Genomic DNA, 27192 nt, shown 5'->3' with positions numbered 1-27192 from the left:
TCAATAGAGTGCCAACACCACCTGACCGGACCGGTGTGCTCAAATGTGTGCGCGCATCAGTTGCTAGGTAACACAGACGCGCGCGGACATGGATTTCTGTCGCGCGGTTCAGCTTCTGTTTTCGGTTTAACTGCGTTGCTTTTACAAGCGTTGATTGTTTTATTACTGCGTTGCAAATAGATAATTTCTATTACCCTATAATATAATTTCTATTAAATACACTGACAAATTAAATAAATTGTTAAACTCAAACTTCAGATTTACTGGGGCACAGCAGATTTATACTGGGACACGTGCCCCAGTAAAAGGGGTCTAGCAACGCCCTTGTTTAAGTGTCTCTGCATTGAGCTGAAACCTTTAGTTTGATCGACACCTTGAAGGACGATAGACACAATGGAGAAAGTAATTTTCTTCTCCTGTGTATTTTCTTATTGGATTATGCTAATCACATTCAGTGGTAAATATATTCTATTTCAAGCATTCATGAAATGAAACATATCAATCTCAAATACAATAACCATAAACATAGTCTAAAAGAATGTGTGTTTATGAATTTGTCAGTTGAAGGATCTTCTGATGTGAGAGTTCGGATGGGAGAAGACATCACTCTGAACTGCAGCATGAGAAACAGATATGAAGTCGCCTGGTATCATCTCAGATCAGAAGAGTTCGTTCTGCTGATTTCTGCGGAGAAGGACAAAACCATGAGAAAACTTCTGATCAACTACAATCCAAACAGCAATCGTGTGAACATTACAGCAGACAGTTGGGTCACCAGAGTCTCTTTAACTATTTCTGGAGTAACAGAATCAGATTCAGGACTTTATTTCTGTGGAATAAAGTCTGACGCTCCAGAGATGTTCTTCGACAAACCCATCAGATTGAAGATTAAAGGTACCAGATTTCATTTTTTTCCATTATCTTAACAAATTTATCAGTGTTGGGGGTAAGATGAGTCACTCAAGACGACATCTGAACAGTTTTTTTTTATTGCTATGGATTTAGCTGTGTTTTCAAAGTGATGATTGTGGAATAAAATAAACCTGATGCTTTTAAAATTTATTAGAATTTTTTTTTAGTGCTTACGTTTTTACACCAGACTTAACTAACTAACTTAACTAACCCAAATCTTATGGTTAATTGAGTCTCTTTTTTGTGAGAAGTCATGTTTCTACACTGTAAAAAGTCTAACTATTATTTATTCAATTTTTTTGGTGAAACAGTTTTACACTCAAAAAAATTGAGTACATTTTAAAGTTGTGAAATCAATGAGAAATATACTGTATGAATTGAGTAAATGCAAGTAAAAAAAAAAAAAGTAAATCTGAGTAACTGCATCTGGTACATTAACAAATAAAATTGAGTAGAAATAATTTAACATTTAAACATAAAAAAACTATTTATGAGTAATATTAACTGTTTTTATTTATGAGTAATATTCACTTTTTTTATTTTCTCTAAACCTTTGTAAAATAGTAACCTATTCCATACAACCACCAGTATACATGACATTGGCCTTTGTCCAATTGTTCCCTTTCGAAAGCTACAGTCGATGCTGCGCTGCTCAATGCATTGGGAACATCTTTAATCGTGACTAGCTGTGAATATTGTGTGTAACACGTCAATAGAATTGACCCAGAGGTAATATAGCCTCGGTCGATGACGTCATCGGCGCGCACCCGCGACACGAGGCTATAAATAGATGAGCCACAGGTGCATCATCAGGTCTTTTGTCTTCAGACTATTCTGTGCATGTGTGCGTCAAAACTCTCTCCACTATCTCTTATCTGTTCTCAGATCTTTGCTAGGAGTTAGTTTCATCAGGCAGTGTGCAGAAAATTCTCATTTCTCAAATCTTTTTCTCTCAAGTCATAATGGGCCCTATCTTGCACCCAGCGCAATTGACTTTGTACACCGACGCATGTTTCATTCCTATTTTGCACCCGCGCAAAGCGCGCTTTTCCCTCCACAGAAGCACGTCGCTAAACTAGGGAATGAACTTGCGCTCCCTGGGCGGTTCAGCGCAAAAAAGGAGGCGTGTTCCGGCGCAAACGTTCCCTGGTGCTATTTTACTGTTCCATAAAACAATTACGTCACTGGCCAGAAAAAACCTAGTCTAAAGTCAGTGGCGCGTTGCGCGTTGTTCATTATGCTATTTTAAGGGCGCATGCTTGACCATAATGTATAGAGTGCACAACGCTCATACACTGTGATTCTCTAATCTACACAGAAGCAGCAGTTTTCATTTTTGCAAATCATATTATTACAAACGATAGATAGATAGATAGATAGATAGATAGATAGATAGATAGATAGATAGATAGATAGACAATTTATTATAAATATAATAATTTATTATAAAAGCATACATCTAGCTTACACATTTACCCATATTATTATACACCTGTTTAACCGAAGCTAATTTGGGTATGTTTCTCCCATCCCCAATGTCACTTCTCTCTCTTTTACGGCCGTGACGAGAGCGTTGGTCTCCTCGGCTGTGAACCGCTCTTGACGCGCGCCTGGCAAATCCGCCGTTATAATAGCAATACGCCAAGGAAAAAGTGCGTCTGCTCTTAAAGGGAATGTGAGATGATGCTCTGATTGGTTTATTTCACGTTACGCCCAAACCACACCTATGAATAATGAAGCTACTTCAGACCAACCCATTTTAGATTTGCGTCTGGCGCAAGAGTCATTTATCCCGGAAAATAGCAACACCGCCGAGACCCGCCCACAAAGTTACTTGCGCTTTGCGCTTTGACACTTGCGTTTCAGATCGTTAAAATAGGGCCCATAGAGTTTAAAAAGTAAAAAAAGAGAAGAAATGAGCCAACAAAAGAGTAAGCGTTGTGTTCCTCCATGCTCCCGTCCCATGTCTGAGCTGGATACACACGATTACTGTTTTGTTTGTTTGGGGGAAGAGCACGTGGTTCTGGCGTTAGAGAAAGGCGAGTGCGAGCATTGTGAACTGTTCACAGTGAAGATGCTTCGCTCTCGTCTGAACTATTTCCAGACCGCACCCGCATTACCATTAGGGATGGGCATTCGATTAAATTTTCTTAGTCGATCGTCGGGAGAATTAACGATCGACTATCGATTAATCATTAATATTTTTATATTGAAATTCATTATTTCTTTAACTTTTTATAAATTAAAAATGCAATGAAAATACAAAAATACAGTTTGTTTGTCCTCGATGAGATCTTTATTACAAGAAGATCAACTTGTGGCAGTGAAACTGGACGTTCGGTAGACTTGAAGATATGCCCTGCGGTGCTCTAAAACGGCGGAACCTGCAGCTGTGAGCCGGCGTTCTTAAATAGAGACCCATGGCCACTTCATCCGTTTTCTGTGATCGGATAGCTATCCGATCGTGAAAAGACCAAATGTAAATGCCCTCCGAAACGCATTCGAGACGGATTTAAATCCGATCGCTCAAACCACTTCAGGAGGAGATCTGAGACGCATTCCAGACGAAACTGGACAAGTGTAAATGCATCTGGTTGTTGAAACCACATATGTAAATTTGACTTATCCCAAAAATGCTAAGAAATAAACGTGTGAGAGCGTGTTATAGGCTATGTCATGTTATAGCCAGATATGACGACGCTACTTCAACACGCATCACCACAGATGAGCATCTATTCATCAAGCCAACGTGCAAACTATCGCAAATCAAAGTGAAAGTCATTCATCAACACACAATCATCTTCATTAAAAGTAAAGAACCGAAATGATCTTACCAGGGCTGTTGCCGCAATATCTTGTTGCGGTCTTTGATTTAGACATTTTCGCTGATGATCAATAAAATGCAGCTCATATCAGTTGCTTTCGGTGACGTGCACTCCATTAAATCTGCATATAGCGCGGGAATTCAAGATCGGATTTTTTATCCGTTTTGCAAAAACACATTTATGTGACCAGGTGTGGCCTAAATGGAATCGTTTTGATAATTCAGATAGCTATCCGATCTGAGAAAACGCATGACGTTCCCATAGAACTTCTGCACCAGTCTGATTTCTGTTGAGAAAGATAAGCATGTTGACATGATCTGGGATCAGACGCGACCGCAACCTGGTGACAGCCAGTCCAGCCGCCGAAAACACCCGCTCTGAGGGGACTGACGTTGCCGGGATGCACAGGTAGCTCCGCGAAAAAATTAATTCCATTGCTTCAAGACTCACACTCTACGCAACGCAACCTGCATTAGTTTAATCGATAACAAATAAACGTGATCGACGAAATTCTTAACGATCAATTATCGATCGTTGATTAATCATGCCCATCCCTAATTACCATCGTGGGGCTCTCGCATGGATCTGTGTGACGAGCAAGAGATGGGTCCGTCCCTTTCGCTTGCTCAGTCACCTGATCCATACGACCCTTCTCGTGATCTCGAAGCGCGCTCCGGTGCTTCTTCGGTTCACGAGGGGGATGATGTATCTCTTGGGTCTACGGACCACAAGCAGCCTACCTCTGAGCATTCCTCTCGCGAAAAAAGATCAGACGAGGAATTACTCGAGGTGGTTACTCGTGCGTTGGACAGGTTACATATTGACTGGCCACGCGAACAAGAGAACCCCAAACGTAGTAAGCTAGACGATAGGGCTGCAACTAACGATTATTTTGATAATCGATTAAAGCGACACTATGTAGTTTTTCAACCTTCATAATATATTTCCAAGATCCTTGTGATGGTACATCGACTTACAATAGGTTGAATGACACGTCTGCCATAGCCTGACAGGGTCTGTATCGCTTTTACTGGCACTATGTAACTTTGGGGTTCGGGTAGTAACCAGAACACAAAAAGAACTACAAAATTCGACTGCTTTACGGCATACGTCACTTCCCCCACCACTTCCTCAAATCTGGACGTGAGAGGCCAACCAGCGTTTGTTTTCGGCTTTCGTGCGTATGTTTTTGTCATGGGGGCTGTTTACACCTGGCCACTTCATGCGTTTTCTCAGATCGGATAGCTATCCGATCGTGAAAAGACCAGGTTTAAATGCCCTCTGAAACGCATTTGAGACGGATTTGAATCCGATCCCTCAAACCACTTCAGGAGGAGGTCTGAGATGCATTCCAGACGAAACTGGACAAGTGTAAATGCATCTGGTTGTTGAAACCACATATGTAAATTGTACTCCTCCCAAAAATGCTAAAAAAAAAATAAATAAAAAAATGTGTGAGAGCATGTTATAGGCTATATGTTATATCCAGATATGACGACGCTACTGGAACACGCATCACCGCAGACGAGCAACTGCATCAAGCCAACGTGCAAACTATCGCAAATCAAAGTGAAAGTAAGTCACAGACGCTTAACACACAATCATCATCATTAAAAGTAAAGAAACGAAATGATCTTACCAGGGCTGCTCTCTCTTATTGCGGTCTTTGATTTATAAATTTTAGCTGATGATCAATAAAATGCAGCTCATATCTGTTGCTTTGCAAGACGTGCACTCCATTAAATCTGCATATAGCGTGGAAATTGAAGATCGGATTTAAATCCGTTTCGCAAAAATACATTTATGTGACCAGGTGTAAATGGAATCGTTTTGATAAATCAGATAGCTATGCCTCATGAACTAGTTTGCCAGCTGAACTCAGGTGTTTTGAGGTGTATTTATCACGTAGTCCTGAGGGATATCAGACGACGCTGTTGACGTTGATTCCTGCGATTATCATGAGAACATCTCACATAATTATCAGGACATAAATAAGCCTAACGTAGAGGTTATAAATAGTGTAAACGAGCACAATTTGCAAACTATTATGATAAATTGCAATAATCATGTCTAATGACATCATAACGGCCAATGTTATGAAATAATGCGAAGTACATTTAACTTTATTGATGTTATCTGGCATTTTGTAATGTTTACATTCCAATAAAAACAACACAAATTGAATTATACAGTAGGCCTAGACTATAGACTATTTGCTTGTGATTTAGCTGCAATCATGTAAAAACGTTATAATATAATATATTTACGACAGTGCAAGTATTCCACAGCGACTCTAGGGGTCGCTGTTTGACAAAAACACAATTTCTACTTAGTGTGGCTTTAATCGGTTGATTATTTTTTCAATTAATCAGTTTATGTACTTATATTTTAGTTTTGCCCATTTTTTCCCAAGTAAATTATTAACAAAGGGTCTTTATCATTCAACATAGACTTTTTAGAGATTTTAACCATTTTGCATGGTCATATCCTCATCAAAAACATACCTGGAGTTGTGTTTTATTATGTGTTAGTAATCCTTTGTCGAACTCTTCTGCAATCAAAACACTGACCAATACGTACTCTAGCAAATTTCACAAGGAGATTTCAAATAATGTTTTCACCATGGCAGTCCTTAGGGCTACTAAAGTAGTTTAACATCCCGAACAAAGCTTATTAAGGAATCTTTCAGAACATATTTTCACAAAGAATAAGAATAAAACAGAATAAAATTGCAGTAAATTGCATTTTATTATTTTTTTCCAGTAAAAACACAGCTTATACCTGGGAAACAGCTTTATAGCTTTATAGCTTATGCTGTGAAATTGTAAACAATCCTGCGAAAAAAGTGCCAATGGCATGAAACCTGAATGGAACTCACATTTTAAAGTAAAATTTTAAGTAAAATCCATCAGAAGGTTGTCCAGAAAAAAATTGGACACACACAAAAAACCTGCTGTGTGAAAAAGAGCAGTGAATACTTGAGCAGTGAATACTTGAGTGCATTTCAAATACATTTAAACATTTACCTCTCTCATTCAGTCATAATTAGGCTGCAAGACTGAATTATGAACTGGTAAACGACAAACTGACTTCGTTCGATTAGTTTTATCTTCCGCTTTTTTCTTTTTCTTTCTCGAGCTTACTCCACTTACTCTCTGCCTCCGCCATCTCGCCCAATGCGGGACATTCTAAAACGCTTAACGTGAAAAACGCTTAACGTGGCTTACTGCACTAAGATATCACTTAGTACTTTAATATCTTTAATATCTGGTGCTGCGCTGCACACAATAGCAGTGTTACAGGCGTACCAGGCTGACCTGTTGAAGGATTTGAGTGAGGGCAGTACCATCGACGAGGAAGCGTTCTCTGAGCTTCGTCGAGCCACAGATCTGTCTCTCCGTGTGACCAAGCAAACAGCCCGTGCCATCGGCCGTTCAATGTCAGCTTTAGTCAGCACGGAGAGGCACCTGTGGCTTAATTTAACGGGTTTCAAAGAAAAGGATCGTCTGTTTCTATTAGATTACCCTGTTTCTCCCTCTGGCCTGTTTGGCGACTCTGTCAATACTGTCGTCACCAGGTTCAAAGAGGTGAAGAAATAATGAAGAAGCATTCGTTCAGTTCCTTCCTTGCCACACTCAAGGGGAGGGGCCATCGGCCACCCAACCTCACCCCGGTCCTTCAAAAGCCAGGGAGGTAAAGAAGCAGAGCGTGGCGGACCGTGATCCCCCTCGTAAAGATTGGGGACAGGCTCGTCGCGCTCAGCAACCTCCCAAGCCAGACCTCAGGACTATTATTAATAGAAAGAGGAAGTCCTGATGGTCTGGCGCCCAGTCTGGTGGGGGTAGTCCCCCGCGGGACGGGGTGCGTTCAAGATCATATCGCTTATTCCCGTTACCCTCACAAAACCTCTCCATCCCCGCCACCTCTCATGCTTCGGGGGGCAGCGGTTTCCAGCGAAATGTTAGATGTTCCGTTGTTTCCTGCCGTCATTCAGGACACGGAACATCCCCTCAAAAGGAAGTGTTAAAGTTGATACCTCTCTCAGAGAGTCTGGCAGCATGGAATCTTCTGCTAGGCATTTCCTGCATGGGTATTATGGGTATAAATTCAATATCACGATTGGTTCATCACGATCGATCTGAAGGACGCATATTTTCACATAGAAATATTGCCACAACACAGGAAATTCCTGAGGTTCGCTTTCGGGGGCGAAGCGTACCAATTTCAGGTTCTTCCGTTCGGCCTAGCCTTGTCACCCCACACATACACAAAATGCATGGATGCAGCACTGGCTCCATTATGACTCCAGGGCATTCACATTTTGATTTACATCGACGATTGGTTAATACTAGCACAATCGCAAGAGATGACGCTCCAACACAGAGACATCGTGTTAGCTCATCTAGTTCCTCTGGGGTTGAGACTCACCACCAAGAAAAGTGTTCTTTCTCCTGCCCAGAGAACGGCTTATCTCAGGATCGTTTGGAATTCGATCACGATGCGGGCACAATTGTCTCCCGCTCGAATCGAGACCATTCAGCTAACCATGAGCAAAGTCAGGCAAGGCCAAGATTGCACTGTTTGTCAGTTCCAAAAAGATGTTTGGTTTTATGGCCTCAACATCCACGGTAATTCCTCTGGGGCTGTTGCACATGAGACCGTTTCAGTTGTGGCTATAGGGTTTCATCCAAGGGCCAATCCTCAAAGGCAAATAAAAGTGACACGCCGCGGGCTTCGTACACCATCTCTGTGGCTCAGACCCCAGTTCCTCGCCTTGGGTCCCACTCTAGGGGCGCCGTGTCGTCGCAGACTGCTAATGACAGACGCCTCCCTGATGGGCTGGGGAGCGGTCTTAGGTGGCCTTCCAGCTCAAGGGGAATGGGAGAGTCATCAGCTCGTTTGGATACATCAATTGCCTCGAGCTGATGGCCGTATTTCTGGCCCTGAATTATTTTCTCCCACAGTTGAGAGGTTGTCATGTTCTAGTGTGGGTGGACAACACAGCAGCAGTCTCTCACCAGGGAGGTCTGCGCTTACGCAACCTGAACAGAATAGCGAGGCAGATTTTTCTCTGGGCCCAGGACAAGTTCCTGTCACTCAGGGCAGTCTACATTCCAGAGCATCTGAATGTGGGAGCGGATTTACTGTCCAGACAGAAACTACCAACGGGGGAATGGAAACTCCACCCGGAAGTAGTGAAACAGATTTGGACCAGATTTTACGAAGCAGAGGTGGACTTCTTCGCCTCCCAAAAGACAGCGCAATGTCCCCTCTACTTCTCTCTGAGTCACCCAGCCCCCCTGGGTCTGGATGCGATGGCGCATACATGGCCCAAAATGTGCCTGTATGCGATTCCTCCAGTTTCTCTGCTCCCGGGAGTTCTAGCCAGAGTTCGCCATCAAGGGTCTTGCCTCTTGCTGATTGCGCCACGTTGGCCGAACAGTGTGGTTCTCGGAGATAATATCTCTCCTCGACAGCTCGTCATGGGCACGATATTCCATCCCAGGCCCGACCTGTGGAATCTTCACGTTGGCCCCTGATGGGTACCATTTGAGAAACACTGGGCTTTCGCCGGATGTTATTGAGACCATTCTAAGTGCTAGGGCTTCCTCCACTAGACAAAGTTATGCCAGTAAATGGGGTGTTTTTGAAAGGTGGTGTGTTGTACACAATGTAGATCCAGTCAACTGCCAGGTTGCTTCAGTTCTGGACTTCATGCAGGAGAAATTATCAACAGGCACATGCCCTGCCACTCTCAAGGTTTATGTGGCTGCTCTTTCGGCTTGCCACGCCTTGGTTGACGGGGCGCCACAGACATCCTCTGTTCACTTGCTTCATTCGTGGGGCCAGGCGACTGAGGCCTCCAGTAAGAACCAAGATCCCTCCATGGGACTTAGCTATAGTCCTCGAGGGCCTGGTTGAGACCCCCTTTGAACCTATAGAATCAGCATCTGACAAACTTCTGACTCTAAAAATGTTTTTTTTCTCATGGCAATAACTTCTTTGAAAAGAATTGGGGATATGCAGGCTCTGTCTATTTCGCCATCCTGCTTAGACCTTGCCCCAGGAATGGTGAAAATATTTTTGCATCCTCATCCTGACAAACTGCCTAAGGTTCCTTTCTCGACTGTACATCCTGTCACTCTCAAGGCCTTCTGTCCTCCACCATTCATAATGCCGGAGCAGGAGAAATTTCACAGACTGTGTCCAGTCCGTGCTCTTCAGGCTTACATCCACCACACTAGCCAGTGGCGTAAGTCGGAGCAACTGTTCGTCTGTTATGGGGGTAGTAACAAAGGAGCAGCTGCCACCAAGCAGACCATGTCTCATTGGGTCAGGGATGCTATTGCTCTTGCCTATGAAGCACGCGGTCAAGCTCCGCCAGTAGGTCTTAGGGCTCACTCCACCAGGGGGGTCGCCTCCTCTAGTGCTTTGGCAAGGGGTGCCCCCTTACAACATTTTTGTGATGCGGCAGGCTGGTCCTCTCCGCACACATTCATAAGATTTTATAGTTTGGATGTTCATGCCACTCCGGGCTCTCATGTCCTTGAGTCAACATCACAAGCTAATGTCTGAGGCCTTCTTGCGTTCTTGTGAGCACACCTGCACAACCGTAGGGGTCCAGACACTTTCAAGCACGCCGGTGTGGGCATTCTCGTTCCCAATGCGCTGAGCAGTGCAGCATCGACTGTAGCTTTTGAAAGGGAACGTTCCGGGTTACTTGACTGTAACCTTGTTCCCTGAGAAAGCGGAACGAGATGCTGCGCTACTTTGCCGTGCTGAAGATGTCCCGGGACTGCTCTTCAGACAAAACATCCTGATGATGCACCTGTGGCTCATCTATTTATAGATGATAAATTTATATCTATTTATGATCTATTTATAGCTATATTACCTCCGGGTCAATTCTATTGATGTGTTACACACAATATTCACAGCTGGTCACGATTAAAGACGTTCCCAACGCGCTGAGCAGCGCAGCATCTCGTTCCGCTTTCTCAGGGAACAAGGTTACAGTCAAGTAACCCAGAACGTTTTAATTGAGTAAACTTACTCAATTTCTTAAGAGTGTGTTAAATATATTAAAGGAGTCATAACCTATTATTACCTTGGATACCCACGCTCTATTATAGTCTTTCAGGCCCTTCTAAAAAAGAAAAGTGGAAAAAAAATAAACACAGAGCTCCTCTGACCCTTATTTCTGAAGGCATTATTGTCTCGCGAGATCTGATGCGGTATTTTGGCTGTCGTGGATGGTCATTGTAATAATGCAAATGAGGGGCGCGTTGATTGGTGGCAGGAAGGAGGGGGGTTGACACCGCAGATAACTTCAGCATATCATTCCAAAATGACATCATGGCGCAAGTTGTGAATGAACCCGACCTGGCCGCGACCTATGGGATTCAACCATATATGCACGAGCCAGACTCTGAACCTGAGCTGGAAAGGGAAGATGTAGAGTCGATGGAAGGACGTCTACAGCAAGATGCCTCTGAATGGTAAAGACAATCATTTTGACTGAGACATACCTTGTCAACAACAGAGCAACTCACGTGTGCACCACGTTTCTGCATCTTTCACGGTCAAGTGCGTACTTCGAATCGGAATTCAGTAATGGCGGCGTTCGACTGAATATGAGGGGGAGAGGGGCAGGGCGGGCTTCCTGCAGCATAGGTCTGCGGTGTCCATATATGGTATATCCTGCGCCGACTTGACAATTAACTTGAAATTAACATCACGTATTTGAGTGCGCGTGCACGTGGGCTGGTTGACGAACCCAGGGGTAAACAAACGCTTCACTTTTAAATATCGGCTTCCCGGCCAGTGTATAATCGTTAGGCAATCATAACATACATTTTTTTCTCGTGGAAAAGTGAAAATTACAGGTCATGACTCCTTTAATAATATTGATTTGAATTAAGTTATATTTTTGTTTCTTGAAACAGATCAGTTTAATTCAACATTTTCAAATATTTTTATAGAAATTTCACAAATATATTAAGTGTATTATAAAGAAATAATTGGTTAGTCAAATACTAAATCATTTTATTGAAAAAAAAACCTTAAATATATCTGTAAATTTTAGATAAAATTAACTGTTGGATTTTTACTCAATTATTTTGGTATGTTAAACTCAAACAATCAAGTAAACGATATTCAGAGATTTTATTAAGTTAATAAAGTTAAATATTTCTGAAATATTTACTAAGCCACAGCATTATTTTTTAGAGTGTAGGACTCATTGTTACTGTAACGATCACCAGCTGAAGCTGCCCTTGTGAGCCACCAGAGGGCAGTCCACATCAGACTATCATATTCACTCACTAACTACATTTCCCATAACTCACTGCCCGGACTCATCATCACTTATCACTGATCACATTCACCTGTACCTCATTCACTGATTGCATTCACCTGTATCATCCTGTTAGTCTGTCTATATATACCTTGTTCATTCATTCACTCACCGCGAAGTCTTGTTAAGTGTTACACTGCTATTCTGAGCGTTTCCCTGGTTGTCTTGTTTCTTGTTTTTGGATATCTTGCCCTGTTTCCTGGATTACTCTCTTGCCTCTGGTCCCTGGATTACTCTCTTGCCTCTGGTCCCTGCCTGTTTTGTTTGTTTGTTTATTTCTTTGTTTTGGACTGCTTTCCTGTGTATGACCCTAGCCTGTATGTTGGATTACGCCTCTGGATTGCCCCCCAAAATAAAGCTGCATTTGGATCTCCTACTTCGTGTCTCTGAGCAGTACGTGACAGTTACAGGTTCCTTTTAATTATGCATCGTTTCTATTGCATGAAGGGCAAAAATTACAGAATCTCATCTTAATGCACTCTCACATACGACTAACAACTAAAACTGTTTATTTGTTTATTGTATTTATTGTTATTTTTTCTGTGTTTGTATGATAAATTGATCATATATTTAACTACTCTGCTGGTTAAATCCAGCACTAATCCTTATGAGTTAAAACTGTCTGGTTGTATATGAATGTGAACAACTCTTCTGTCTCAATAGGCGATATGACGGAGTTGATGTTCGTTGTTGGACTGGCTCTTCTGGCTATAGTCATCACAGGAGGAATCATTTACCATCGTGGAGAGCAGAAAGAATGTAAAGCAGCGATGGAGCTCTGTCGAATCAGCTGAGCTTTGCACTGCCAGTTAAATAAGCATTGCTGTAGGGAAACACATTATAACTGTCTCTCTCAGACCCAACAGTTTCTTCAAACAAAAGCTTTAATATCATTAGACCAGCAGGACTCATGATAAAATAGAACATTGTGTCTGGCTATACCTTCCCAGCAAACACAGTACTCAATGTGACGTCAGGAAGACATTGAACTCCAACTAATTCAACGTCAGTCAGACGCAGAGCATGTGAGCGGAGTGGAGCGGGAGCGGGCGGATCTTGGACAGAGCGCAGAGTAGGGCTGCACGATATGAGGAAAAGCTGCGATGTGCGATAACATTGTTTCATATAGAGCATCACAGTCCCGCCCACAGCCCGAGAGCGCTTAGGTGCCGGAAGTAAATTTCCCATTCATTTCTTCCATTGACGTTTTGGAAAATCCGTATCTAAAGAGTTTTAGAGCATGTCTGAGGATAACCAGCTACGGCTGAACTCATAGGCATACAACATATTATTTAGAGTGAAAAAACGATGAGAAAATCCCCAAAAAGTCAAAGGTACAAGACTGTGTACATATTTTCATTTCCGAGCGAAGGAACTACTCATCCCATAAACCACCGCGCCTCACTGAAGTCGACTGAAGCCACAACCGCGAAAGAGCCTTTAGAGCGACTTTCAAATCTGACGACAGCCACGTGAACTTTTTCTTGTGCAGTTTATAGCAGTTCTTTCAGTAGTAATCGTGTAAATAATAGTGTTTTTTATAGGTATTGTGTTTTGAATTTTATATTTATCATCTTGTATTTTATATTGTGTGCGTGTGTGAAAAGCGGTTAACGATAACGTTAGCAACATGGTGCAGTGCTTTGTACCTGACTGCAATCACCGCTCAGTGGTCAACACATGTCCTTTTTTTTTTTAATGATATTCAGTCTTCACAGAGTTTCGCGGGGTTTAACCAGACAGTTACACGAGCTCCACCAATCAGATGCATCACTGTGGGATTGTGGGATTGTTCAGGATTGTGGGTAATGAAGTACTTCTCCAAGACATCGCGAATAAAAGGCATTTATCCCAAAACAAGGTTAGTGCCACTGCCCCATGAACTTTTGGCGGTTATATGAGCATATACAATCGCTTAGTACAGCCGTAGCTGGTTTTAAGTCTACCATGTATGGTTACGTTTTTATGGCTTATATCCCAAATGTCAATGGAGAAATTGTATTGAATTTTTACTTCCGGCACCGGCTGTGGGCGGGACTGTGATGCTCTATTGCGATGACGATATGACTTGCGATAAATATTCAAATGTGAATGTTAGCTATAGCCAGGGTTGGGGAGTAACGGAATACATGTAACGGCGTTATGTAATCAGGATACAAAAATCCAGTAACTGTAATCCGTTACACTTACGTCAAAAAACGTAGTAATCAGATTATAGTTACATTTTGAAAAAAGGGGGAATACTTTCAGGATTACAATGGTTTAATTTAAAACTAAATAAATAAGTATTTTGGCATAATAACACTATATTAAAGTGTAAGTTGCAGGTTAAATTTTTCACGAAGATAATGCAATGTGTTTATTAAACATAAAGATAAGAACCGACCACCATTGTTTTTTATAGCAAAATGCTGATATAATATAGCCTGGTTCTACCAGACTCTAGTACATTTCATTTGTACAGAGAGTCTGGCCTCTCTCCATTGAGAAATGTTTACTTCCTTGTAGGCGGGTTCTCTGTTAAAGTTCAAAACTATTGGATCTGCCCAGAGTCACTCAGGATCTGCCATAGCCAATCGCTAACGTGTGGTCGTAACGTATGTCATGCGCCGAAACCGGCCAGAAACAACAAGTCAGAATGATCAGAGGATTATGTTTAGAATAAGATGTCTGTCTTTTATAAAGTTTATAAAGCGACGAGAATACTTTTTGTGCGCAAAAACAAACAAAAATAACGACTTTATTCCACTATTCATTTCCTTCTCTCTGTGCCTCGAGTCTTTTCACGTAGTTTGATAGAGCAGCGCATCTGTATTGTACGTCACACGTAGGCTCACTATTGGCCGACGCTAGTCATGTGTGTGATCACATCAACGTCATCGTTCTCAGCCACTCCCTCTGTTCGCTGATTGGTCCTACAAAAAATTGGTTTCTGGAAACCTAAGAATATACAGCAGTCCCAGACGTAGTACTGAAGGAAAATGAAATTGAGCGGAAGTGCGTACGAGGGCGCAGCCAGGCTAGATAATATGAAAAGTTGGCACTTTTAACAGTGGTTTTAACCGCTCCCGCTCCCTTCCACTAGATGGGGCGTGACGTCATAAGAGGAACTCACTAGTAGTGTTACCGTACGCTAGCAGCTATATTCGCCTTACATAACTTCAGAAAAGTTGGTTGTATGTTTTATTTGATAAAAAAAAATTATGGATAAAATAACTCCATTGTAAACATACTCGTGTGTGCTGACTTCAAGGGGACCGTGATCCTGCCTGAAATGAGAATAAGCTATTCGCAAAACAAACGGGTTCAGGCACGTCAGGTCAGCCGGTCGCAGGTCCAGCTGTTCCACTAAACTCCTAAACGCGTTCACCTCACGGCAGCACATACTCTCCACTGCTGATAGCCCACACAAACACAGTGATGGGGACATCGATCTCTCTTTTTCTTTTCTGACAATAAACATCGCTAATTAAATCGTGAGAAATTGATAACGCGTGGATTGAGGAAGGGTATTACATGACGTTTGAGGCGTGTGTGCATCTCTAACGTTACAGCTCTGATTTGGACTGACTTACTGTAAGTTAATAATGTCTTCAGTCGTTGTCCCTCCTTGCTATAAGGATTGCTAATGTGACGTCATCATGACATATTCCCAGTGGTGAACGCAAAGCATTTTGGGAATCCGCGGCACAAACATAAGGCGCCAAACTTCATTGCATGGAGGGAAGAACGCAGTGTTCAAGATGCCTGCATTTTGTAGGATTATATTCTGTTTTTCACGCTAATTTTTCATTATTTTCATGCCAGAACACTTGCCTGCTATGCCAGCCTGGCCAAACATACCCATAATTCTTTGCGTTCTGAAGAGGTTGCCGCCCATTTGGTCACATGTCTTAGCGATCTCTATTCTACATGACGGCAATATTTTGAAAAGACTTGCTTGTTCAGTTATATTATCCGGGTTAACCCTCTGGGGACCAAGAACGCGCCGGCGCGTTTTGCTCGTTTTTTTTTTTTAGCAATGAAAATAAACACTAAATGCTCTGTTAATTTTGATCTTTCATTTTCGTGTAATACATCAATCGATCCTGTTCAGTTTCTATTTTTTTTCTGTATACTCACAATAAAAATAAAGTGTTTTGCTTTTTGACAAATAAAGAAAAATTAACATGATGCGATTTCTCCCTTCTCTCTGTCATTGAACTCCCATTTGAAACGCGTTCGAAAATGATCTATAACTCCGCGAAAATTCAGTCAAACAGGCAAACAGACCCACGGGCATAAAGCTTGAGATCGCATCTGTTAAATGAAGTCATTTATATAAAAAACAAATATTCTCAGCTTCTGTAATCTGTATAAAAAGAGAGCGACTCCAGTCGAGCTCATTACGAGCTAATTCACAGTAATGTGACCACTCCCCGGAGAGCGCGTGCTATTCAAACGCAAAATCTGAGGGGTGTGAAACGCCCACATCAGCTGTAAACAAAGCGCGTCGCGATCGAGTGAGGCATAATATAGCCTACCTTATGGAGAAAAGATTCATCAGAACAGTGCTGATGAGGAGCAATATCTCCTGATATGAGGAGCAGATCCCGCTGAGGAGTGAGGTAGGCTGTTTTCTTTTCTCACGTGTGGAATAACGTTATGGAATAACGTTAGTGTAGGCCTATGCAAACCGCAAAAAGATGAATCGCATTTCTATAATATGACTCGCCTTTCTGTGAGATGAATGTAGGGGACATATTTGTAAAGACTGTTTAGCCTAAATATGAATCGCGCGTCTGTGTGTGAAAGAATAAACTGCTTTGCTATAGCCTACTGAGATGAGTAAAAATCGAATGGAATAATATTGTTATGTTGAAATAAAATGTATTTGTATAATCAACGTATTAAACTGCAAAAAAAATACTATTTTTGTCAAAAATAAATTCATAGACTAAGATGTTAGATGTTCCAATGTTGGCTATATTCAAACTAATGAATACATATGATAAAATGTAGGCCTATAATCTTTTTTTTATATATATATAGGCTATATATATATAAAGAAAGAGTACAGTTGAAATATTGTTGAAATTGTAATTATTGTTGCAATTGTAACATTTTTAATAAAATAGTAAAACATATTTACAAGAGAGATGTAAGCGAAATCTTAAATGGTCAATATAAGTCTTCTAAATACATCTTTTGTCCTTCCATTGTGGCTCAGTCAGTGTCACACCTGAATGAATGGCTAATTATGCAGAGTCATTATTCAGAGTGGGTGGGACACCTTAATCTAAGGTGTAAACTACTCCTCCCCCTCGCATATTGCCTTTCCAAGCAAAACCTGTTTTACACCATTTAAATCAATGTATTTTTTTTTTGTGAACGATAAAGCAAGACTATTTTTACATCATTTTAAAGCTAGAACTAAAAGGGACAACATCCATTAGTCAAAAGTCTTGTGGACACATATTTAATATGTGTTTTGTGTTCTTAATTCAGCAACTTTCATTTTAATTTTTTCCAATAACCACGCATAAACATTATTCTCTTAAAAATACAAACATCTACATACACGTTGCTCGCATATTATGGTAGCCCTGTTTGTGCTATATAGAGTGAATTTACACCTTTGCCATTAACATGTTTATAATTAACTGAAAAAAGCACAAATGTCAAGGCATGTCAGAACATCTCAAGGACCCCAAAAACAGCTTGGTCCCCAGAGGGTTAAGTTTGCACCAGGCTAGACTAGCTCTAATGTAGCTAACGTTACTCACCTGGCTAACCCTCCACTCATTCTCCTCACACCAAGCATTAATAACTCTTTGAGTGCCATGGCTCCCCTCTCTCACGCCTGACCGGTTAAAAATTGTAGGGCTGTGGTCCATAAAGAATTTGATGGTTTCCCACATCCTCAGTCGTTCTCCAAATAGCCATAATACAGTAGGAATCTAGCAGAGTATGGGTTGCGAGTTCCTCTTATGACGTCATCACCCAGTAACTGAAAAAACACGCTACCGTTGAAGAAACCCCAATAAATGTTATTTTAACGCATTTTAAGACAGAAATAATTAAATATATACATATAGAGCACTTTAATTTACACATTGAGACACCTCTCGCTGCAGACTGTAGCGCGGTTACGTCACGTATTCACGTCACGTATGTACGTCACGTTTGTGTTACCACGCATGCGCAAAGTCTGTTTATAACACACACGTGCACACGCGCATTTTTTTTCAATCACTTCCGACGATGGATTCGACGGCAGTAAGTCAATAACATAGTCAATAAGCAATTATGTTTTAGACATTAATGTAAGTTGCACTTTTTGCTCTTTGCACTTGGAAACAGCACCCACATTTTCTGGCATTGTAGTCATGTGAAAAAATGGTATGATGTGTTTGTTTATTAAGGAAAATAATATTCTTTAATTTTGTTTTGCATTTTGAAAATGTAATTTTTGGATATTTAAAGTATGATAACAGTGTGATTAAGGAGGCTTTGGTATATACTGTACATGCATTTTACATGCATATATATTTTATATTTGTGTTTTCTTTGCTACCCTGGCTCTAAAATGTATGTAAAATTTTTTGTTGTTTAAAGCTATTAAAAAAATGCTGTTTTAACAATTGTGCTTTTGTGTTAACGATTTTTAATTGTAAGAGATGCCATAGAGCGCGTCATAAATGTTTTATATTTAAAAAAAAGTTATGACATGTTTTATGATAGGTCTATATGTTAGCATTCAAAATGACAGGGTTTCAGCAAATCTTAGAATATGTAAAAGTCTTAATTCGCCTTTAAACAAATTAAGGTTTGAAAGATGTCTTCAAATAGAGCAGAAAGACTTAAATGAATGAAGTCATGTAGTTGATAGTTGCATGCATTGCAAAAGAAATGTTATTCCTCAGTATCAGATCGTACTGTAAAAGTTACATTCCTGAATGTATTGTTTGTACTGTAAGTTATGTTAAATAAATTTGTGGTAAAAGAATTAAAAAGTAATGAAGTTAAACATTGTATTTTGCTTTCACTGACATGCAAGATTTTCAGGGGCGTTGTCAGCAAGCCCAAAATCAGAGAAGAGGCCCACATTGTATGGCTGGACAGTAAGTTCTTTAAATCTAAGTTGTGAGTACTGTAAAAGGTACTTGAGAAAGTCTGTCCTAGATCTATCTGTCTGTCTGTGTCTGTGTCTGTCTGTCATGTCTGTCTGTCTGTCTGTCTGTCTGTGTCTGTCTGTCTATCTGTCTGTCTGTGTCTGTCTGTGCCTGATACACTGTATTGCCTTCAAAACATTCAGCTTGAAAACTTTGAACTTCAAACTGAAAACCTTCAAACTTCAAGCTTTTAAAACTATTTCAAACTTTCAGACTAGGCTTTCTCAAGCCAATCTAAAGTTTGCCTTTCTTGATAAACTTTTTTTTTTAAACTAGTTTATGTTGTTCATAAACAAAGTAAGTTTCTTAGGTACTTTACAGACAAAGCCAATAACACTCAAACATATATTTGTCTAACATCTTAATATGTATAAAATAATTAAAAAAGAAATTCCTTTTATGACTGTGTACTATGTTAATGCCTTTCTTCAAAATGATTAAATATTGTTTGTTCTGTATTTTATACAAATTAGGTGCTGTGAACTGGAGTGCATTTTCCAGACAATATAAGCAAGAGTTCCGGGTGCCCTGCTCGTTGACTCTGCTTGCACTGCACTGAAGTATACAAGGACTGCCCACCTGGGTCTGTAGGTGATGGCAGAAGGAGTCCTGTGTGGATTTTATTCCGATAAGGAGGTTGAGGGTGTTTTCAGTTGATTGTTTTTTCAATGATGGAGGGGAATTTCAAGCTGAGTATTTGAAGTGTGTTTCAGTCAGGACCACTTCGCCAAGTATGGATAAATAGATTTATTGCGATAATAGCATACAGTTAGTGTTGGCGGTATGGATCTGTTCTGGGCAAAACTCCCACGCCTGTCCATGCAGCTATGCCTGGATAGAACGGGAGAGCAGCAAGGCAAACCCCCCATGGGGTACAGAACAGAACCAGTATATGCATGATTACAATTCTCAATTACATGAGTTGAAATGAGCAATTACATGAATACAATATAAAATAAAAATTTGCCAAGATTACACTGTAAAGAGAACAAGTGATCAGAAAGATGAAGGTTTGTTAGGAGGAGTTGGGGTTGGAGGAGGGAGTTCAGATGCGAGCAGCAAGCTATGAGGGAAATGCTGAAGGAGTGTGAGATTTAAGTGTGCCGCTGAGATAGATGTCGACACCGGATTGGACCACGTCATGAACAGCTGGCTAACAGCTGATGCGGGCTTGGCTGACGTGGCCTGCCTGAACTAACGCGATGCTTGATGTCTGTCTGTCTGTTGATGTACAGATATGTATGTGAATATCTGTATGTGTACATATTTCTTTTATACAATTATCATCTTTGTTTTGAAATAAAATTGATCATTGTTATTAGTTTGTTTTTTTGAGTTGGCATGCATAAAATGGGATACAGAAATTAACAATGTATGTAGGTTTAACTTCATTCAAACTACTTTATTGGAGTAAATGTTTTATAATAGCCTATATAATGCACAAAAATAAACAATTATTAACCATTACAAAGGAATGATTAAAAAAGGTGCCATTAATGTTTACAGTAATTTTGTAATTTACACAGTAATTTGTAATTTTGTGAAGTGCAACAGAATGTGAAAAATAATACTACACAGATATTACACAGATATTCCTTATAAGTTGACCTTAGATCAGACATAGTTAAAACTGCTTTCATTATTACTTTAGAGTTTTTTATATATATATATACATTAACATTTAAAAAAAAAATATGTCAAATGTTTTTTTTTTATATATATTGAAAACATTATATAAACAGTCAAAATGTAAAACAAATAAACAAAAAGAAAGACAGGGGTATAACTAATCAGAAAAAAAATTACATATCAAAGGAAAAGATTAAAAGATTAACATATTTCAATTGTTTTTAAAGCTTTCTTGTTACACGAGTCAGATATAGTCCGTAATGTTGTACTTCAGTAATCAAAACATAGAAAAGTTGTTTCTGACCTGAAAATGTACATTTATGTAGCCTATATAAAATTTTGTTAACAAAAAAAGAAGATTAATTAAGAATATTTTGTTTTTGTGTAATTGCTAATTTTTCCAATTAACAATTCCAAACAAAACATTTTCCCAAAGTAGAGAAAAATCCTTATCAATGTTATCAATAACAAAACGGGAAAAGTCTTTCCACAACAATTTAGAATAATGGCAAAGCCAAAACAAATGCTCTATAGTCTCTGGGTGCTGTCCATAAAAAGAACAGTTTGCATTAACATCTACCTTGAATTTCTTTAACGCGCATGCGCTGTCACCGCGATATGGCGCATGCGTGGTAACACATATGTGTGACGTACATACGTGACGTACATATATACGTGACGTCGATACGTGACGTCACCGCGCTACAATCCGCAGCGAGGAGTACTTGCATTAATTGGCTGTGGTGGTTAACCTGCAACTTACACTTTAAGCGCTGCTTGATTATACAGTAGTTCCTGGTTCTGTTGACAGTAACTCACGTGTGCCACGCGCTGGTGCATGCGCAAATAACAGCTTTCTACAATCTCCTCAGACGCAGATCGAATCACTGCTGCTAGTAGAAACGATGCTTCCTGCGGGTAAAATAGCTTTTAATTCATGGAAATTCCGCTGCTATTTTGTAGAAATTAGGAGAGTAGCGTTTTTAGTACCCTTTCTTTTCTCACGTAACGGGATGTTCGCTGTCTAGGTAACATAGGGGAACTCCCACTGCCAACAGTCAGGCAATGTTCAGTCAGGCAAATTAAGAAAGATCACGGCGGCTTTAGTGAACATGTAGGCCTATTTTAAAATAAACTAATATGTAGATTGTGTAAAAATTGTTGTGTTTTTATTTTTTAGTTAATTTTTTTTTTTTTTTTTTTAAATAAAACAAAATAATCTGTAATACCATACATTAGCCACTAGATGTCTGTATAGCCCTTTCCATAAATATATATTCAGGCCTGTGTGTATATTTTGCAAATATTGTACACTGGACCAAATTCTTAATAAATAAAAGTTTTTTGTATTTTTTTAATAATATGTATTCTTGCTTGACTTTATTTATATACGTGACCTTGAAGTAATCCAAAAGTAATCAGTTACATTACTGTCATATTATAGTACTTGGATTACATTACTGAATACTTTTTTTATGAAGTAATTTGTAACTGTAACGGAATACATTTTTAAAGTAACCCTCCCAAGCCTGGCTATAGCCTACTGTTCCCATGAATTAGTGCTTGAATAGGTTCTTTGCGTGATAGGTCAAACGTTTATTACCTGCCTGGTTCAGATTATCCGTTTGACGTAGGGTGTCGTGGAGATTCGTAAACGACAACGGGCGTCGGGACGCAAGATTCGATCGTTTCATCCATAGATATTATATAGAGACTAGATGCCCTATTGGCCGCTGGGCACTGAGAAATGCGGCCGCCATCTTAAACCGGTCGTACTCCTAGTTTCGTTGCGTGGCAGCAGTTAAAGATGCCAGAGCACTGTGGACTATTTTCCTGTTTTAATCGGAGGACCATCGCAAATAGTGCCCGGGGGATTACTTTTAACATTACCGTACTATTGGTTGTATTTTGTGAATAGAATATTACCTATGCTCCTTCTCAGATAATTGAGAAGGAGCAAGGATCTTTGATATTACTGTACTGAAATCGTAGCTAGCTAACGTTAGCTAGGCTATGTTTACTGCACCAGCTGGTTTTCACCCGGCATGAAGAGGTGGGGTAAAGTAATAATTACAAGAGCTTCTCGGTTATTTTAGTCCCGTCCGAATGTGCTATCAGTAATCATTACGGACAAAGTCAGTAAAGATTACGGCGACTTTTACCTTCTGTAAAAAGGTCCTGGAAAATTACCTCAGGTAACGTTTTAATAGAGGTGCGAATAGACCCACTGTAAATCAAGTAATTTTGTGTTTAAAAGTAGTTTCCTGTGGTTTTTCAAGTAACTTATTGAGACGCTTGAAAAGGCATTCAGTTGCGTTCTAGACACTGGGAGAAGTGCGTTAGGTTAGGTAAGTTAATTTAAGTGCCGATTACCAACACAATCCAATCATCTAATTCATACATTGTTCTACCGGACATAACTGTTTTACACAAATATCCTATATCTATATCTATATCTATCTATCTATATATATATATATATGTGTGTGTGTATATGTGACACGTGATATCAGGAAGCAATGTAATACACGTTTCCTCAACTTATTAAAATATCTTACTTTACTGCAACTATATGTTTCTGCTTCTTTATCATATTTATAGTGTGTGATTTATAAAATACCTTATATCCTACCTACATCACATATTTGATTTTGGACGTCTGGCCACTTTATATCTTATATCTGAATATTATATTACTGTTAAGCCTACTATGAATATTAAAATACGCCGAACCATGTGTCCTGTATCATAGCTACATGAATGACCTTTGCAGCAAAAAAAACCGCGTGAAAATCAGTTTGGTATTTAGTGAGGTATGATTAATTAAATGCGCTGACAGCTCATTGCACCTGCCATTCAGATTACACTGAGTAGAGCGGGTGACCGGTCTAAGATGGCGGCCCCATGGCTCGACCGCGCCAGTAGGCAGTAGCGGTCGATAGGGCGTCTATCTATATGATGTCTATGATGCATCTCGTATAGACAGTGTGTCATAGTGGGTGACCTATGTCGCGTCTGCGATGCTTCACGACATCACGACAGAAAGACTAGCATGTTTCATTTTTTAATGGTCCTCCATGACGGGTTGAGTAGCCTATGTGAGCGAGAGTGAGTGTGCGCGAGTGAGTGAGAGTGAGAGCGCGAGCAACAGTGAGCGAGTGTGTGTGCGCGAGTGAGTGAGCGAGGGACAGTGAGTGTGTGTGTTTGTGTGTGTACGAGTGAATGAGTGCGATTGAGTGAGTGAGCGAGAGACAGTGAGTGTGGTGCATGTGTGTGTGTGTATGCGCGCGCGCGCGAGTGAGTGAGCGCGGGACAGTGTGTGTGCGTGTGTGTGCGAGTGAATGTTTGCGAGTGAATAGGCTTGTTTGAGATGAGCAAAATCTGCGCAGAATCGATCACCGGTGATCAGCGCGAGATGCATGCCGGTTAGAAATGTGTCCGAGTGCGGTCCGCCTTGCTCTGATGTCATGCTGACGTATGTCAAAAATCTCTCGCGAGCGCAAGGCGCACCTGTCGGATTCTGCAGTCGAGCGCAGTTGCTCTCCACCGACTGCGCTGATCAAAAGCATGATGGGAAACGACTTGCTGACGACACAGCTTGATGTTCATTGGTTTAAACAACCGTGATGTATTGTTCTCTTTTAAAATGTTTGATTTTAAAACTCTGATATCATGTTTTATGTGTATACGTTATGTGGTAATATTCCCAAACTATCTCAGTGCGATCTCTATGGGTTATGCAATGTAATTTTTATTTTTTAAAAAAGAAAGAAAAAAACAACACATGTCTGTATTAAAGAAAAAAGACTGATAAACATGTATTTGGAATGGAATTAAATAAGTAGGCTACTTTGGGTGTCTTGTTCATTATATTTATTTTCATATAAAAGCTACAGAACTTCAATTCCATCCAGTTTATTAGCAACAGTGTGCACGAGCGTGAATCCGGTGAATCCCGCGTTATTCATCTATGATCTCGCAGGTGTCAGATCCACTACGAGAATTGTCTACAGAGAACTGTCCGGCTTGCCTGCGCTTTTTTCACTCCTCCTCTCACTGCAGCCGTCTACTCTCGCATACATTTCAGGCGAGGCAAGGCGCATCTCAAACAAGCCTAATGTGTGCGTGTGAAGGCACGCGATGACTGGTCGGAAAGCAACGTGTAGTCTGACATGTTTCTTGTCCATGACACGACAAGATTTTATTCATATCGCGATGACGATGAAAATTCTATGTATCGTTCAGCCCTAGCGCAGAGCTGCATTTTTAAAAGGACGGAGCGTCTGAGTAACTTGTAAATTAAATATAGCGTAATATTCAAACAGTTGATACAAGCCAATTTTAATTTTAATCCTGTTCAAAAGTTCAGTTATAAGAATTTTGGCCAAATAGTTAAAGGGTACATAACATACACAGTTTCACCTAATCTCATGTTAATCTTGAGTACGAGTAGTAGTGCATCCTTAAAGGTGCATTAAGCAACTTTTCATGTTAAAAATACCCGTTTTTCTAACCCATACATGCTTAAACAATTGCCTGATGGGCTGAATGAGCCCTTCTATGATCACTGCGGTTGCCTCTATAATCCTGTACAGTAAAATAAATAAGAGGGATTCGGGTCGGAATCGACTGGGCGTGACGTCATGCGCGTTCACGCTCACCTGGTTATGTCTGGCAGGTTTGTGTATTCGCTGCCATTATCCGCATCAGCGAAGACAACTCGAGCGACTTTTGCAAAAGTAGGAGATGGATTCAAAGAGACCGGCTTAGTTCATCCCAAACCCCAACGCAAACTCCATGTAACCGCATGCACAACTCTGGTTGCAGTTTCGCGTGTCGCCAGAAGGGGGCATAGTTCTGCAAAAACTCAGAGACTTGCGCAATGCACCTTTAATATCTCCAAAAAGTGTTTAGTTTTATTATATCTATAAAAGAAAAAATACAGCTTTCCGATTCTCTCCGGAAAAAGCCGAGCTCCTGGAGGCGGAGCTATAGAGTCAAGCGGTAGTGCTTGATTTCCAGCAAAAGACAGAAATCTGATCCAGTTGTACTTACATGAATGGGGTCTTTTTATCACTGGGACCGCTCCACGTTTTAATAGCAAACGATTTGCAAATCCAGCGTCGACCTGGGCCTTGTTAATAAAACATTCGTCACTGAAATGACCAGAACACACAACCGCACTTGCTACACTCCGTTGCTGCCCCGGAAAAACAAACTGCATCCACTGTTCCTGTAACACTAGGTTCTTTGGAAAGCTGAACACGGTAAGCTTTCCCTCACATCCAAATACACACTTTTTTGGAGACTTTTGGAGCGCTGCCGATGATTTCCTGTTGAAGCGCGTTGATGTGCGCGGTCTCGCTCTCCTCTGGTCGACGTGTGCGCAGGTGCGCTTTTCCGAGAGAAATGCTCATATAAGGAGTTCCACTCTCATCTACGTCATTAGATCCACGATCGAAAAAAAACAGCCGAAACTTGTACCAACCCGGAAGTAAGATTTTCGGCACAGAAATGATCCGTTATTCGTCCAAAATATATTTTTTAAAACTTTGCCCATGTTTAGCATGAGAATCCATCTCTTTAACACTGTAAACAACTCTGAATACATGAAACACCATTGTCTACAGCCTGTCAAGATACAACTGTGGAAACCACTCAGATGCTCCCTCCAGTGTACCAGAGTATGGAGATTTACCCTTATTAGCTGATAATTCTGATTATGTTCAAGATGGACATGCACATTTCTATTATAGCCCTCCTCTGAGAAAACCTAGCTATACGTTTTTTCAATCTCATTTGAAATGATCAGTGTTGGGGGAAACGCATTACAAGTAACATGCATAACGCATTCAGATTACTTTTTTATGTTACAAGTAAAGTAATGTGTTACAAGTAACATTCATTACCTAATCAGATTGCTTTTTGATCTAACAAATTATTAACTACAAGTAATTTGCATTACCTAATCAGATTACTTTTTGATGTTATGAGTAAAGAAACGCATTACAATAACGCACATTACATAATCAGATTACTTTTTGATGTTATGAGGAAGGAAAAGCGTTACAAACATGCATTATGTAATCAGATTACTTTTTGATGTTATGAGTAAAGAAACGCATTAAAAGTAACATGCATTACGTAATCAGATTACTTTTTGATGTTATGAGTAAAGAAACGCATTACAATAACGCACATTACATAATCAGATTACTTTTTGATGTTATGAGGAAGGAAAAGCGTTACAAACATGCATTATGTAATCAGATTACTTTTTGATGTTATGAGTAAAAAAAACACATTACAATAACGT

General features: G+C 40.3%; 3 protein-coding genes across 3 annotated transcripts in view; 2 read left to right on the top strand and 1 right to left on the bottom strand.

Annotated features, from left to right (window-relative positions):
- LOC311093954 (uncharacterized protein) overlaps positions 1–27192 on the top strand; it is a gene marked incomplete at its 5' end in the record, with an annotated part of 471534 nt that overhangs the window by 220759 nt on the left and 223583 nt on the right. The window lies entirely within an intron of this gene.
- Positions 1–27192, bottom strand: part of LOC311093997 (uncharacterized protein) — a 150246-nt gene that overhangs the window by 34357 nt on the left and 88697 nt on the right. The gene's annotated exons all lie outside the window — the stretch shown is intronic.
- On the top strand, positions 85–14111 carry LOC311093361 (uncharacterized protein). The gene is made up of 3 exons (XM_084130702.1): positions 85–457; positions 562–894; positions 12757–14111. The coding sequence occupies exons 1-3, from the start codon at positions 394–396 to the stop codon at positions 12885–12887; spliced, it is 528 nt and encodes a 175-aa protein (XP_083986828.1). The 5' UTR covers positions 85–393; the 3' UTR covers positions 12888–14111.

Source organism: Abramis brama (genome assembly GCF_963993115.1).
Source record: "Abramis brama genome assembly, chromosome: 12".
Taxonomy (NCBI): domain Eukaryota; kingdom Metazoa; phylum Chordata; class Actinopteri; order Cypriniformes; family Leuciscidae; genus Abramis; species Abramis brama.
This window is presented reverse-complemented; position numbering and strand designations above follow the sequence as displayed.

Coding starts and splice junctions, on each gene's coding strand:
- LOC311093361 (XM_084130702.1), top strand. CDS start 394: ATGGAGAAAGTAATTTTCTTCTCCTGTGTATTTTCTTATTGGATTATG. Junction 458..561: donor TATGCTAATCACATTCAGTG/GTAAATATATTC, acceptor TGAATTTGTCAG/TTGAAGGATCTTCTGATGTG. Junction 895..12,756: donor CATCAGATTGAAGATTAAAG/GTACCAGATTTC, acceptor CTGTCTCAATAG/GCGATATGACGGAGTTGATG.